Source organism: Poecilia mexicana, unplaced genomic scaffold (genome assembly GCF_051168715.1).
Source record: "Poecilia mexicana isolate PSO_F unplaced genomic scaffold, ASM5116871v1 scaffold_8, whole genome shotgun sequence".
Lineage (NCBI taxonomy): Eukaryota > Metazoa > Chordata > Actinopteri > Cyprinodontiformes > Poeciliidae > Poecilia > Poecilia mexicana.
The window spans coordinates 25,660,165-25,674,945 of record NW_028263377.1 but is presented as its reverse complement, the minus strand read 5'-3'; the positions used below and the strand labels follow the sequence as shown (position 1 = coordinate 25,674,945).

Here is a 14,781-nt window from a genome sequence, read left to right as displayed (position 1 = left end):
AATCTTGTTTTTAGTAATAATTCCATAATATATATTTTAAAAAAACTACTAGTTTCACTGGCAGATTATTTCAACTAAACAGGTTAAAGCAAGATATTTTTCCCATTTTATAAGTGAAAAAATCTGCCAGTAAAACTAATACTTTTCAAATCAATATTGACTTAAAATAAGATGAAAAGTAAGTTAGTTTTGTCTTTTTTCAAGTGTAGATATTGGCACTAAAAACTAGATTACAAATACTTGGCAAGATTTAGTGTTTTTACAGTGTTATTCATTGGCTGTTAATCTGAGACAATCTCAGATTAACGAATGTGTTGTTTTAAAATTCGCATGATAAGCTCCACCTGAGCTGATTGTTGCTGTGGTTGCAGGTGAACGAATCGAACACTACTCAAACATCATTAGAAGGAGTTTAATCTGACATGAACAATGTAAAGTTTATACAGTAATTGCAGCAGCTTTTAATCAATCAATCAATCAATCATCAATCAATCAATCAATCAGTCATTAGCTTGATAATCACTCACATTTTTAGGCACAGGAACAGAGTTCAGAAAAAAGGAGGAAGAGAAGCAGTTTTCATCCTGAGTTTTTTTTTTCTAGACACCTACTGACTAAGGTTACTATGGTTACTACCAGTTTTCTCAGGACCGACCAGAACTGGGTCGGGTTAGTTTATCGACTAATTGACTCAACTGAGCCCAGACGTGCAAAAATATCATACAGTTTATCAGAACAAAACGGGATGTAAACAGAGTTGATGAACAAAGTGCAAAAACTACGATGGCCATGTAATCGTGTAAAGAGCTGGGTGGTTACATCAAAATACAGACTATAACAGCAATATTACTGTAATAATAAAGTAATATTACTGTAATAATAAAGTAATATTGCTGTATTTACACATTATTAACAAAATAACACTCATATCTCTGTAATACCTCAGTAGTATCACTGTAATATCAATATTACTGCAAGGAAAACAAATCTGACAAGTTGAATAAAGTGCAAAAACGATTAAAAAAATTCAACTCATGGTAACACTGTAAGACTGAAAATTACTGTAATAACTGCGGACACTGAAGTAATGCTGCAACGTTACAATCGTAATACTGTACTATTACTGTTATGGGTGTAGTAACACTGCAATAGTGCATTCCACAGTGTGATGAAGGATTATTGGAACCAGAATATTAATCTCTGGATGAAGATTTGGGGACACAGGAAGTGCAGTGACATCACATCCTGCAGGACAAATAAGACAAGTAGATACAAAACCTGAGAGGGAATCTGAATCCATAAAACTGACTGTTGGGTCAGTTCTGGTTCTGGACTAAACTTTTGGCCTTGAGCCTCCAGCTTGGAGGTGCGGTGCTGAGCCTCCATTTCCTGGTTCCAGCGGATCATTCAGGTTCATGGAGATAAATCAAACGAAACGCCCGTGTTAGCCATGGCCCACCGGGTTCACAGGTCCGACAGCCGCTGACCTTATCCCCAGAGCTCCTCAGCGCCTGGACGGCGACAGGAAACAATGAAGAGCTGGATTTTATCAGCAGGAAACAGAGCGGTGAAGAGGAGGAGGAGAAGACCTGATTCTAGGTCAAGGGTGTTCAAAGTAGGGGCCGGGGGCCATTTGTGTCCCCTGGACTGAATTTGTGCGGCCCGCCTGGTCACGATTTTTTATTTTTATTTTTTCTTCAAATTACTCCTTTCCATTGAAGACTTATATGTGTGTTAAAATATGTTCATTTTAAACTGCAAAGTGAATGAAATACAAATATATAATGATAGAAAGAATAAATTAGATAAATTAAACTTTTTAATTAAAATCTACTTACAAAATAAATGCTAGACGCAACACATTTTTTCCCATGCTTTGTTGCCATGGCAACTAAGACAACATCTGCTCATTGACTTGTAATCTAACGTACAGCAAGCCTGGTTTTAATTGCTGTATTAAATTTGGCTAAAAACACAAGTGTTCCAGTTTTTTTTTTTTTCATTCAAGTCCAGAATAATAAATTTTGGATCTACAATCCTATTCCCATTACAAAAACAAAAATATGATTGTTAAATTAAAATAGCCGATGGTAAGTTATGGTTTAGTAGCTAAAAAAACGGAAAGTTTTTTTTGGTGATTTTAGTTTTTAAAAATGATATTTGAGTATTTTTGAGCTGACGATTTTGGCCCATGTGACGAAATGTTTGGACACCCCTGTTCCAGATGTTCAGTTAGTTTTAGCCACAATGATTTCAGGTAAGATTCAAATGAGGAACATCTCCTTGTTTATGAATATCAAGGTTGGAAACATGTTTGACCCCCAGAATGATTCCCGACCATCAGAACCTAACAGAACCTTTAGAAGTTTGTGCTTTGATGTGGCAGAACAGAACCAAGCTCAGCATGATCCTCAACAGCGACACAAACCAAAGAACCAGGCTTCACATGTTCAGCAGCACCCCCTGCTGGCCCGCAGGAGAAAAAGCTGGTGATTACTATTATACACACACCTGATCAATAAATACATGAACATAGCTGCCTGGTGCGTCATGTGACCCGTTAAAAGCAGCTGAGTCATCGAGTCCAACGATTGGTCAGCTTGTGAGCCAATCAGAGTCCGGACTGACAGTTTTCCTTCTGATTGGCCTTTCAGACGCGTGTCCTGCGCTGTGATTGGTCCAATCCAGGTGACTGATTGGTGACGGTTCACATCAGAGGCTGTGATTGGACGAGGCGGCGTGTCAGAGGTTGGAGGACTGTTTGATGCTGTGGAAGGATACCCTGCTGGGCGACGTGGGCAGCGACGTGGCGCGGACCGTCCGGCTGCGGATGGAGTGACGATCGTGCCAACGTATCCAACGCTTCTTCACTGTGGAGCGTACCTGGAAGCAGACGGACAGGTGGACAAGTAAATCACACGATCACACTCAGAACCACGTGATGCTCACCACGTAACTCCTGGGTTAGTTTCAGAATTTAGTAGTAACTAGTTACTTTTACTCAATTATATCTATTGGGTAACTTAAAAAAAAGAAAGAATTATTATGATTAGCAATTTTATTATGAGGTATTTTTACTCTTACTTGAGTAAAATTTCTATATTTTCTACCCACTGAATGGAAGACAAAGAAATTCACCAGACACAGAGACACACCTTCAGTTTCTGTTAAAGTTTTGTAAGTTTTTTTATTCAAAGAAATTGATTTGGGAAAATTTTATTTTTCCTGATCGAGTTACTTTTAGTTACTAATGCGAATTGTCATTTTGGTCCTTAAAATACATCAATTTCCACTTAAATTTATATTTTGGTTCCTCTGATGATGTCATTTTTAAATATTAAATGATTGATAATTTGATCAGCTCAATACTAGATTAGACTTTTTTACTCTTACTTGAGTAATTTATCAACTGTTACTGTTTACTTTTACTTGAGTACATTTTTTGGGTACTCTACCCAGCTCTGGTTAGTTTAATGTAAATTAAACTGACGTTAACCAGCTTTAGCGTCATTGGGACTGATAATCTTCCCAATAACTCAGTTCTATTTTAAGATAAACTAGGGCTAAAATAATGAATTATTTTAGTTATTGATTAATCCAACTTGGGTTTTTTTTCAGTTTGTTGCTTTCGTGGTCATTTACTTCCTTTTGCCTTGCTCTCTGGAATGAGTTTGTTTTCATTTGAGTTGGGAAAATTTATGCAGGTGGAAAGTTATCCTGAATTACCTCACTGTTGAGGAAACAGTAGAAGACGGAGACGAAGAAGCCCTGCAGAGACAGACAGAGGGACATTAGCTCAGATAAACAGACTGCTGTTCATACAGTTTGATCAACAGAAACTGGTCATGATCTGACAGGAAACTATTGAACTTCATGCTTCTGAACGAAGGAACTACCCAGCTCCACTTAACACCACATTCCCTCTTAAACTTTGACCCAATCTGTTTAATGGCTCTGGAGAACTTCCAGATGTTGCTGCATCAGTTCACCCTGACCAGAACCAGGAATACGGACCGACACAGAAGAGGCTGCTTCCTGGAGGATGTTTGGCTGCAGCCTCAGATTTTGAATCATTGGAGGAAACTCAACGAACCTGGAAAGACTCCAGGATGGAGTTAAAGTAAATGAAGACGATCTGAGCCACTTCGTCTTCTCCTCCTGGATTCACAAAGAAAAGCATGTAGGTGATTCCCAGCAGAGGCAGCAGCACCAGTGTGGCCTTCACCGCCTTCCTGCAGGGCACAGGAGAAGACAACTGCATTCACTGGACATGTTCAACTGCATTCACTGGACATGTTCAGCTGCATTCACTGGACATGTTCAGCTGCATTCACTGGACATTTTCAACTGCATTCACTGGACATTTTCAACTGCATTCACTGGACATGTTCAGCTGCATTCACTGGACATGTTCAGCTGCATTCACTGGACATGTTCAGCTGCATTCACTGGACATTTTCAACTGCATTCACTGGACATTTTCAACTGCATTCACTGGACATGTTCAGCTGCATTCACTGGACATGTTCAGCTGCATTCACTGGACATGTTCAGCTGCATTCACTGGACATGTTCAGCTGCATTCACTGGACATGTTCAGCTGCATTCACTGGACATGTTCAGCTGCATTCACTGGACATGTTCAGCTGCATTCACTGGACATGTTCAGCTATATTCACTGGACATGTTCAGCTGCATTCACTGGACATGTTCAGCTGCATTCACTGGACATGTTCAGCTATATTCACTGGACATGTTCAGCTGCATTCACTGGACATGTTCAGCTGCATTCACTGGACATGTTCAGCTATATTCACTGGACATGTTCAACTGCATTCACTGGACATGTTCAGCTATATTCACTGGACATGTTCAACTGCATTCACTGGACATGTTCGGCTGCATTCACTGGACATGTTCAGCTATATTCACTGGACATGTTCAGCTGCATTCACTGGACATGTTCAGCTGCATTCACTGGACATGTTCAGCTATATTCACTGGACATGTTCAGCTGCATTCACTGGACATGTTCAGCTGCATTCACTGGACATGTTCAGCTATATTCACTGGACATGTTCAACTGCATTCACTGGACATGTTCAGCTATATTCACTGGACATGTTCAACTGCATTCACTGGACATGTTCAGCTGCATTCACTGGACATGTTCAACTGCATTCACTGGACATGTTCAGCTGCATTCACTGGACATGTTCAGCTGCATTCACTGGACATTTTCAACATATTCCCTGGAGTTATTAAACTGCATTCACTAAAAATATGTTCATTATATTCTAGTTTCACTGAAAAAATGCATCTGGGCTCACTAGAAATATTGTGATCTAATTGGAAATATTTATTTGCATTTGCTGGAAATTCTCTGCTGGTTCCATTGTAAATATTTAAGTGGACTGAGTGGATACGTTCTACTGGACTTCTGTTTTCACTGGAAATATTCTTTCCTTCAATATATTCCACTGGAGCCACTGATAAGCCCCACCTGTGGGATGGTTTGTTCATACCTGTATTGGATGGTCTCTGAGGTGGTCGACGCCCTCAGTTTGGTCATCAGAATCCGAACGATGTTAAACAGGAAGACGAAGTTAATCTGAAGAGAAACCAGGATGTTTGGACTTTATAGAAGATCTGCTGTAAATATGAATCTGATTTGACATTTCTGTGTTTTTTCTTGAGCCAGGCCTGGAGGTGAGGGAAAGGTGAAAGTTCAGAAATGTTTTGGGTTTAAGGTAGACTGGAAGGATTAAAAATGCATCGGTGCCATTAAAAGAAGACTTACTGCTTAGGTTAGCTGAGTTTAAGGTGGACTTTAAAGATTAAAAGTGAATGTTGGTTGGGTTTAAGGTGGACTGGGTTTGTTCTTACCAGCAGGACCAGGATCATAGGACCTTGGTAGATGTAGTCCGTATAAACACCAGTCTTCTTGCCAAACCAGCACCTGGAATTCAATCAGGAGCCAATCAGATGAAGAAGATGCGGTCTTTAAGAAAGTATGACATCATTACCCATTGATTTTTCTTTATGTTGGCTGCATCAAATCAAAAACTGCTCTTAGCCTGACTGAAAAGTGTTTATTGACATCACAAACAATCAAGCTGCTGTCATGTGACTTCAGACAGGTGTGTTAAATCCACCTGAGGAGAGGCAGAAGATCAAAACAGTTAAGCGACTCACTTCTCGTTGTCATAGTACAGCTTCCCAAAAGCCCACGCCACGATGATGGGAAACGGAATACCTGGAAGCAGAAAGACAGGTGGACAGGTGAGCTGAGGGCAGACAGGTGTAAAGTCTGACAGGTGTAGAGAGAGATAGGTACACAATCAGTTGGACAAAAATGTGAAGAGGTACACCTCATACAGACAGACAGGTAAACAGCCAGACAGGTAAACCGACCCCAGCCGATGCAGATGAACATCCACTTCCTGAGTTTGTCGGTGGAGTAGGTGAGCACCACGGCGGTGTGCAGGTAACATCCTTCCCCAAACATCCAGAAGAAGTTGGTCACATGGAAGTAGTTGTAGGCTGCAGTCACCAACCTGCACCACGCCTGAGGAGGAAGAAGAGGATGAGGAAGATAAGGAAGGTTCTTTTCCATTTTCAAAATGGCTGCCATGGTTGTAGTGGAGGGTATATGTTTACACTAAAATCGGCAGCAGCTATTAGCTACAGCCAACCAAAAACTTAGGTTTGCTAGCCGTTAATTTGCTCAACAAGAATCTTAGCAGTCGCTAACGCTAGCCATTAAGACGACTGTCTCTCTATTTGCGTCAAACATCTTCATCTTCTCCCAGTTGTCGACTGGTGTGAGACTTTCAAACAATAAGGTCCTTAGTTTCAGTTTTGGCATCTGATTTTATGGCAATATTTTGGTTTGAAAGGCTCATAAACCGGCGGCCATCTTGAAAAATGGCCATCATCCTGACATTAAAGTAGAAAATGGGAAATATGAAGAACATCTGACCTGAGTGGAGAGCATACATTTGTATGCTTTCATCCACACTTTTAAGGTTTTTACAGAGTGGCTGTCACCTGGTTGCTCTCGGTAACCGATGGGTTCATGGTTAACTGGACGATGAACCAAGTGGCGTTCCTCAGGATGAAGGCTGAGATCAGATTCCAGTGAATGATGTTCCTCAGACAGCGGATGCTCCTGGAACAGACCATCAACCAATCAGGAAATATGCACCTCTGTGTCTTTAAAGAGGTAGTATCATGTGTTTTCCAGGCAAACGGTGTCACTTTATAGCATAATCACGTAACTTTGTTAACTTCAGTTGTCATAAAAAAGCTACATACTTTTACGTCCTAATTTAAAAGCTTTAAATTGGTCCTGTCTCTTTAAAAACTCCTGCTCTTCCTGAAACTCTGTCATCAGGAAGTTATCACAACATGGCTCCTCTATTAACCCTTTAACAACGTTTTTACCAGCGTTGCACTGAGAAGTAGCTACTATAATGAGCTCAGCAGGTACACAGTTCCACCAGGTGTTTGCTAATTGTTTCTGGCTAGTCTGGAGGAACTGAATGGTTGTCATGGAGATTAAAGGATTTCTCAAACATGAGAGAATCAAAGCAATACTCCAGGTATGCTTTAAAAGAGGGAATAACATTATAGCATGATATAACGCAAGATTTTCTATAATAGTGCCCCTTTAAAACACCTGCATCGGTTACTGAAGGTTCCAAACTGAATTTCCTGGCTGTTACCAGGTTACCAACGTAACCAACATGCTAACCTAGAGGTGTAAAAACAGAGAGGTGAGTTACCTGAGTCTCATGAAGAGCATGAAGGCGAGCAGCAGAGCCCCCAGAGAGATGCAGTGACCCAGGTAGTTGATGATCACGGCCACATGATAGTGAACTTTACTCTTCCTCTGAAAACACAGAGACCGTCTTTAACATCAGAGCTGCTCTGAGATCAGATCCTCAGGGTGACTTCATCTGGGTTTTCTGGTTCAGCTCAGATAAAACTGGGCCAAACTTACAGCTTCAGTCCAGCATTATAATCATTTTTTAGTAATTATTATCATAGCTCAGTTTTATTTTGGTGTGAATTTTTGTTCACCAGTAGGAAGCTTCAGAACCGTCAGATCACATGACTCAGGTCACATGACACGGAAGATGACTCACTCAGGTAAGGCAACAGGGAATCGGTGACCAGCTGTTCAAGTCTCTGACTTATTTCTTGATTAATCAGTAATTTGACTGGCAGGTTATGAATAAATCTGTCTTTTAATTAAACAAGTACTTTGGTCGCTTTAATTAACTAGAGCTGATTAAGACATGAAGTTCTGTCACTGAGTGGCTGTCAGAGCTCGTTAACAGAGCTTGAATAAGAAGCTGACTGACAGGATGTGACTGAAACGGATTTCCTCATTAAGTTATCGGCTAATTACAACCGAGTGCCAAATGTAGTGATTAAATTTCTTCTTCTTCGTTTTCTTATTTTAAATAAACTGGATAATTGGGCGCTTTAAATTGCACTTTATCGTATGTCACTGAGACCTACAAAATTGTTTCTTGCACCCACTTCCTGCAACAAACAGGAAGTCGGCCATTTTGACTTTGTTTTTTTGCTATTTCAAATGTTTCAGTGAGCTCCTCCTAAAAATGTAAATGTATAATAAACAGAAGATCACAAGCTGGTCACATTTGTTTGCTTCAACAGATAGTTTGTGTGCAACAGCTCATGAAAAATTTGACCCAAGTCATCGACCCAGCATGCATTGCACATGTGGAAAAATGGCGACCTCCATAGGTGAAAAATATAATAAATACATATAAATTTGGAAGTAATTGTGAATTTTTAAACATATTCCAACCAATAACTTTCAGGTTAGTAATTATTTAGGCCAACATGTTCAACTAGTCATGTATAACTTTAACTGAACGGCTCACAAACAGAGACCTCAAACTGTTAAACGTAGATTTTGCTAGAGAAACTGCTCAGATTAAAAGCTTTGAGGATCGTCCAATGCTCCATGCAGCTTCAGTTGTCTTCATCAGAACTGATTAAAGTTCTGGATGAGTCACATTATGCTGGTGGATCAGTGTGAAGCATCGTCCCTTTTGTTTGCTTACTTGATTTGACATCAACAGAGAAACTGACTGAAGAACTTTTATACCAGAGAACTGGACAGAAACCGCCTGTATAATTAAATCAACTGATCAATACTCAGAAGATACAGATCAGGAGACATTAACCACAGATCAGTGTGAGGTCCCAAAGCCCTCAGACACATGGACGTCTCTGTGAAGTCTTTCCACTTTATTGACCACAGAGATGTGATTGGCTCACAGCCAGCTCTGCCATCCAATCAGAGGAGAGCAGGAAAAAGGAAACAGATTGCCTCAGTGGGACAGAGAGACAACACATGGACCAATGGACACACCCCGGCTGCTCTTTATGTCTCTGTGAGGACACACTGCAGGTTGGGGTCCAGAGGTCGATCCACACCTGGAGTCCATGAAGGAGACATTTAGGTCCCAGCGTAAGGAACGGATATGTCTTCACACACACACACACACACACACACACACACACACACACACACACACACACACACACACACACACACACACACACACACACACACACACGCACACACACACACACACACAGTCTCTATAACACACTGAGTGAAGGTCCAGATGGTTTCCTCGTTCCCGCTGACATTTGGATCTCAGCTGCGTTGTCACACTCGTCTCTGATTGGCTCAGACCGTTTCTCCCTCTGTGGGTTTCTGGGTCTGTGTGTGTTCAGATTTGTCTGACAGGATTTCTCCCAACAGAACCAAAAGGTTCTGACGTATTTAGTGACTTAAATTAGCAGAACCAGTTCCAGTCTATAGCTGCATGTCCATTGACCTAAAATTCCGATTGACCTTGTGGAATTAGAATTTGTGCAATTCTGGTCGCAAAAACTGGAGTTCCGAAAACACATTCCCTTAATGGAAACAGTCTAATTTGACAAAACTCATGTTTTTCACTAAAAACTGTTTTTAAGCTGTTTCAAAGTAAATGCATTTTGTAAAAGTGCAGTGGAAACACTTTTTTCACAAGTCATGTGATCAACAACCGGCTGTTACTACTGGCGGAAACGACAAAGAAGACGACAGGAAGTGGTAAGTGGATGATGGCACGGCTTATTTTTTATTAACTTATCAGGTGAACAAACTCATTCACATGTGATTTTAACTGCATTTGTCATTTAATGGAAACACTTCAATTGTGAAATTGTGTTTTTTCGACATTAGTGAAATATCGACAAAGTTCTAGAAATGCTGCATTTGACCCGGGTTCTGATCCGGTTGAATTCTGACCTGCTGCTCAACCTTAGAAACCACATCTTCAAACCGAGCCTCATAAACTCATCTGAACTCTTCCACCTGACCTAACTGTGATTTTGAAACAAACCGGATCACTGGACCTGAACTGGACCCGTCTGTTCTGTCCCAGGTCCAAACAGTGACCAAACACTGCATGTTTACCCAGAAATTCAATTCAGCTGCTTGTCCTTGTTTCCTTTCATTGACTTTTCATTGAAATCAGTGAGTCGCCATGGTAACCGGAGACAAAAACATGCCGCAGGATAATTTTTATCAGCATTATCAATGTGATTTTATTAATACAGATTTACCACCAAGAAGAAGAATATCAGAACCGAACAGAGTTTGATCAGTAATGAAATAAAGTTTGCGTTAGCAAGAGTAGCCGACCTTAAGGTCACAAGCTGTCAAACAGAACAGCGAACGGTACCAAAGAAGCTCAGTTTTGTTTGGTTTTTCACTGCAGACTCTTCAACCAGAACAGCTGAAGGACGAGGATGGAAATCAGAAGAAGTCTTCCTCACTTCCCGGTTATTGGTCACTTTGTGATTGGTGTTTGTATTGATGAGTCTCACCAGGACGATGATCTCGGTGCACTGACTGTAGTTTCCTCGAGGCGCCCAGGTTCCGTTGGACTGGCACTCTCTGTAGACCCTGTCTAAACACAAACAGAACAGAACCGGTTCTAGTTCTCTTTCAGAATCAGCTGTAGTGCAAGCTCTCACCTCCAAGTGGAAGAAAGGCGCTGTTCCCTACTGTTATGTTTGCAGTTTGGTCTGAAACCAACATGGATGAGGATCAATGATGCTACGACGGCGTATTAGGGGCATTGTAGTTGGAAAAAAAAAAAAACATTTCCGCCCAAAAATAAAATCTGACATTTTGAAATTACTATCAGAAATTTTCTATAAAAAACAAGAAAATTTCTGAGCTTGAAACTTCACAAATTTGCTTGAAAAAACTCAGAAATGTCTGAGTTTGAACATGGGAAAATAACTTGTTATAAGTAAAATAATCTTCCAGTGGAACTGGAACTGTTTCCATCAATATAAAGGAATTGACTTAAAACAAGATCCTATATCTTGCTGAAAAGTTACTTTTAAATTAATTTAGTCTTATTTCCAGTGAACTAAGATATTTGAACTACAAACTGACCTAAAATTACTTGGCGATATTTTGTGTTTTTGCAGTTGCATCCTGGGTTCTGCTCTGCACTGTGGCTGTTTTTCTGTGTCCTGTATCCGTGAAGTTTTTTGGTTCTGGGTTCTATTCCTGGTTCCGATCCGGGTTTGTTGTTCTCCTCTGTTCCGCGTCCGGTGTTTTTGAAGTTTTTTGTTCTCACACATCGGCTCCTCACACTCACAGAAACACAGTTTGGTGTTAAACTCCCACACTCTGCTCTGACGAATCAACACACAGCCGTCTGTGTGCAGCTTCTGTAACCACGGCAACGCCAGAACCGTGCCTGACTGGTACCACCCTGATCCAGCCCAGTCAGCTGAGTCGGGGATGGGGTATTGTTCCGATAAATGATCGGCTGCCTGAATCAATAACGTGAGTGACACCTGAGGCAGCAACCAGTCAGAGACCAGAGGCTTGATGACATCAGAGTGGAGAGCTTGAAAGAGAGAGGATGAGGACGGTGGTGGTGATAAAGATGGAGTGAGAGAACTCCAGCTGGGTTCGTACACACACACACACACACACACACACACACACACCCACACGTGCATGCAGAAACACACAGATGAGTCATTCTTTAAAGTCAGATCAAGAAATAAACCACTAATTAGATGGGATATTCATGGCCACCCACTCATTAACACACACATTAACTCACACGTTAACACACACATTAACTCACACGTTAACACACACATTAACACACACGCTGCTAACACGGTGCACCTCCCCACTGTGCTGATCTGTGAGGAGCCGGCTGGCAGGAAATAAGGAATTGGATCCTCCTCAGCCTGAGATGTTGGTCAGTGAAACTGTAGAGCTTCTGACTGAGGAAACATGGCGGCTCGTTCTTGCCGCTTCTCAGTCGGATCGAAGAGTTCTAGAAGAACTTCCTGAAAATCGATTCAGATTCTGATCAGAACCAGAACAAGATGCATTCACACCAGCCCTGTTTAGTTCACTTTAATCAAATTCCAGTTTGTTTGTCTAACGTCCGGTTTGTTTGGGGAACCGTGAACCGGACCAAAAAGTGAACTCTGGTCCGCCTACAAACCTCGGTCTTTGTTTGGTTGACGTTAACGCTGGTTCGGTTTGAATGCATATGTTAATGCCAAGTGGACCAGAGACCGCTCCAAAAGCAGGAAGCAAACGACAGCGCAGGGCATTCTGAGTAAATACAACCAAAAAGAACAATGTTCATTTTACTCAAACATATACTTATAAAAAGTAAAATCAGAAAAACTGATCATTTTAAGTGGTCTCTTAATTTTTCCAGAGCTTTATTTTTTACACAGATTGTCTTAATATCTGCTTTGTGTATGTCGTTCTTTCAGCAAATGACCTTTTTAGGGTCTGTATACTCCAGTTAACTACCAATCTATTACTAAATTAGTTGACAATTACTTGAATAATTGATTAATCAGGATTAATTGAATTAACTGCTTCAGCTCTAGCTGTATCGTTTCAGTATGGAACGACGTTGGACTGAAGGCGTTTCTCCAGGAACTACTGCAGCGGTTCTGTTTCCAACCTTCCAGTCAGGTGGGTTCTGATCTTCCTGCTGTTATTTTTACTCCACCTGGGGGTGAGCAGAAGTCAGCCTGCAGCGCTCGCAGGCGCTTCTCCCTGCAGCGATGTAGCTGTGGATCAAACTGCAGAACTCCGTGGGCGGATTCTGATGATCCGAGTGTTGGAGTTAGTCATTCATACCAGACTTCTTCATTCACTTGATTTGAATTGTTGTGTTCTGATTTTTGAATCTTCACCTAAAGTTTCGCCTAAACATTTGTAGCACTTGTTGGTGAGGAATGTGTAGCTGTCATCCTTTGAGGTAAACTCTGAGAAAAGAGTTCCCTGAAATATTTTCATATTCTGGTTGAATCGTCTGCACTCAATCAGACTCAGATGTAAAGATATTTTACGTGTAGTTCTGTAGTTTCTAACTTGAAGGTCAGTACCAGTAACATTGTCCCTAGCATGGGCGTACCACAGGGATGGGTTTTGAGCCCCCTGTTTTACTCAGTCGTAACACCTTCAAAAATGTAGCAAAAACAAGAAAGCTGGAGAAAGAAAGCAAAAAATGTGTCATACTTCATGCTGTTTCCAACGTTATAGAACAGCAGCATGTTTATGTAGATAATATTATGTACTCTAGACTCCCCCTTGTGGTCTGGAGGATTTCCATTTTGTGGAGCAATTTAGCAACGTTTTATAGTTGCTGTTATTTCTGTTATTTGTTTCCCTTTTGGTTCACAGAGTTTTTCTGTTGCATTTCTTTTTTGTGTTTGTGTTTTCACTACAAAATAAGTATTTTTTGTTTAGTTCCTCATGCAAATATATTAGTACACTTGGATTATGACAAAACTAACTCACAAGTAACTTCTCAGCAAGATAGAGGAACTTGATTTAAATCAGTAATTCTTACAAGTGAAAAAAATCTGCCACTGAAATTAGCACTTTTTTAACAATGTTTAAGAATTGTTTTAGAAAATAATCTTCTACATCTTGCTGAAAAGTTACTTTTCAGTTAGTTTTGTGTACTAAGATATTTGCACTTGAAACTAAACAAAAATAATTAGTAAGATTTTGTGTTTTTACAGTGGTGGAGTCTGCATCATTAATATTTACAGTGCATTTACCTGTTGCTCCCTGTAGGTTTGTTACTTGAATCTCAAGAATCTTAACTTTCAAATGAAGCATAGGGTGTTTATGAGCATATTTAATGTACTGCAGTAGTATTATGAATCACACATGGTTTTTCCTTGATCAGCCAGAATATACTGAACCCCAGATGGAGTTTGGTAACCAGGATCCAACTGGTGTGGGTCAGAACTGACGGCGAGTCTGCAGAGAAAACCGAGGATAAAGGAGAATCTGAAATGCTGCAGTAATTCCTGCTGTTTCATCAGGAGTCGGACGGCAGAGGATGGAGGAAAAGAGAAACGGGTGCAGATGGGGGTGGTGGTGAAATGAATGTGTTTTAATGAGGAGGAGGAGGAACAACAATCAGATGGAGGTGTACAAAAGGTGGGAAGATGGAATAATATTTAAATAGTGCTATTACTATTAGAGTCTGGAACTCAGACTCTCCTGTTTCTTGATAATATTGAGTTACTAGCTGAGTCTCCATTGAGTATATAATTGCACAATTTGACATTTTGAAAATAAATGTAAACACAGCAATTTAAAAAAAAAACCTTTTGTTTTACAATAAAAAGGACGTTGCAGGTTTTGTTGGCTGTATCCAAACT

General features: G+C 40.6%; 1 protein-coding gene across 1 annotated transcript in view; it reads right to left on the bottom strand.

Moving 5' to 3' along the window:
• Positions 1 to 398: 398 nt before the first annotated feature.
• The window catches only part of crhr1 (corticotropin releasing hormone receptor 1), a 31,436-nt gene continuing 17,053 nt past the window's right edge, over positions 399 to 14,781 (bottom strand). Inside the window, exons 5-14 of the mRNA XM_014968762.2 lie at positions 10,924 to 11,006; positions 7,788 to 7,894; positions 7,051 to 7,171; positions 6,415 to 6,568; positions 6,196 to 6,256; positions 5,887 to 5,959; positions 5,526 to 5,611; positions 4,094 to 4,232; positions 3,727 to 3,768; positions 399 to 2,883 (exon numbers count right to left, since the gene is read on the bottom strand). Of these exons, the coding sequence (XP_014824248.1) occupies positions 2,743 to 2,883; positions 3,727 to 3,768; positions 4,094 to 4,232; positions 5,526 to 5,611; positions 5,887 to 5,959; positions 6,196 to 6,256; positions 6,415 to 6,568; positions 7,051 to 7,171; positions 7,788 to 7,894; positions 10,924 to 11,006 (1,007 nt within the window). The 3' untranslated portion in view covers positions 399 to 2,742. The remainder of the gene's footprint in view (positions 2,884 to 3,726; positions 3,769 to 4,093; positions 4,233 to 5,525; positions 5,612 to 5,886; positions 5,960 to 6,195; positions 6,257 to 6,414; positions 6,569 to 7,050; positions 7,172 to 7,787; positions 7,895 to 10,923; positions 11,007 to 14,781) is intronic.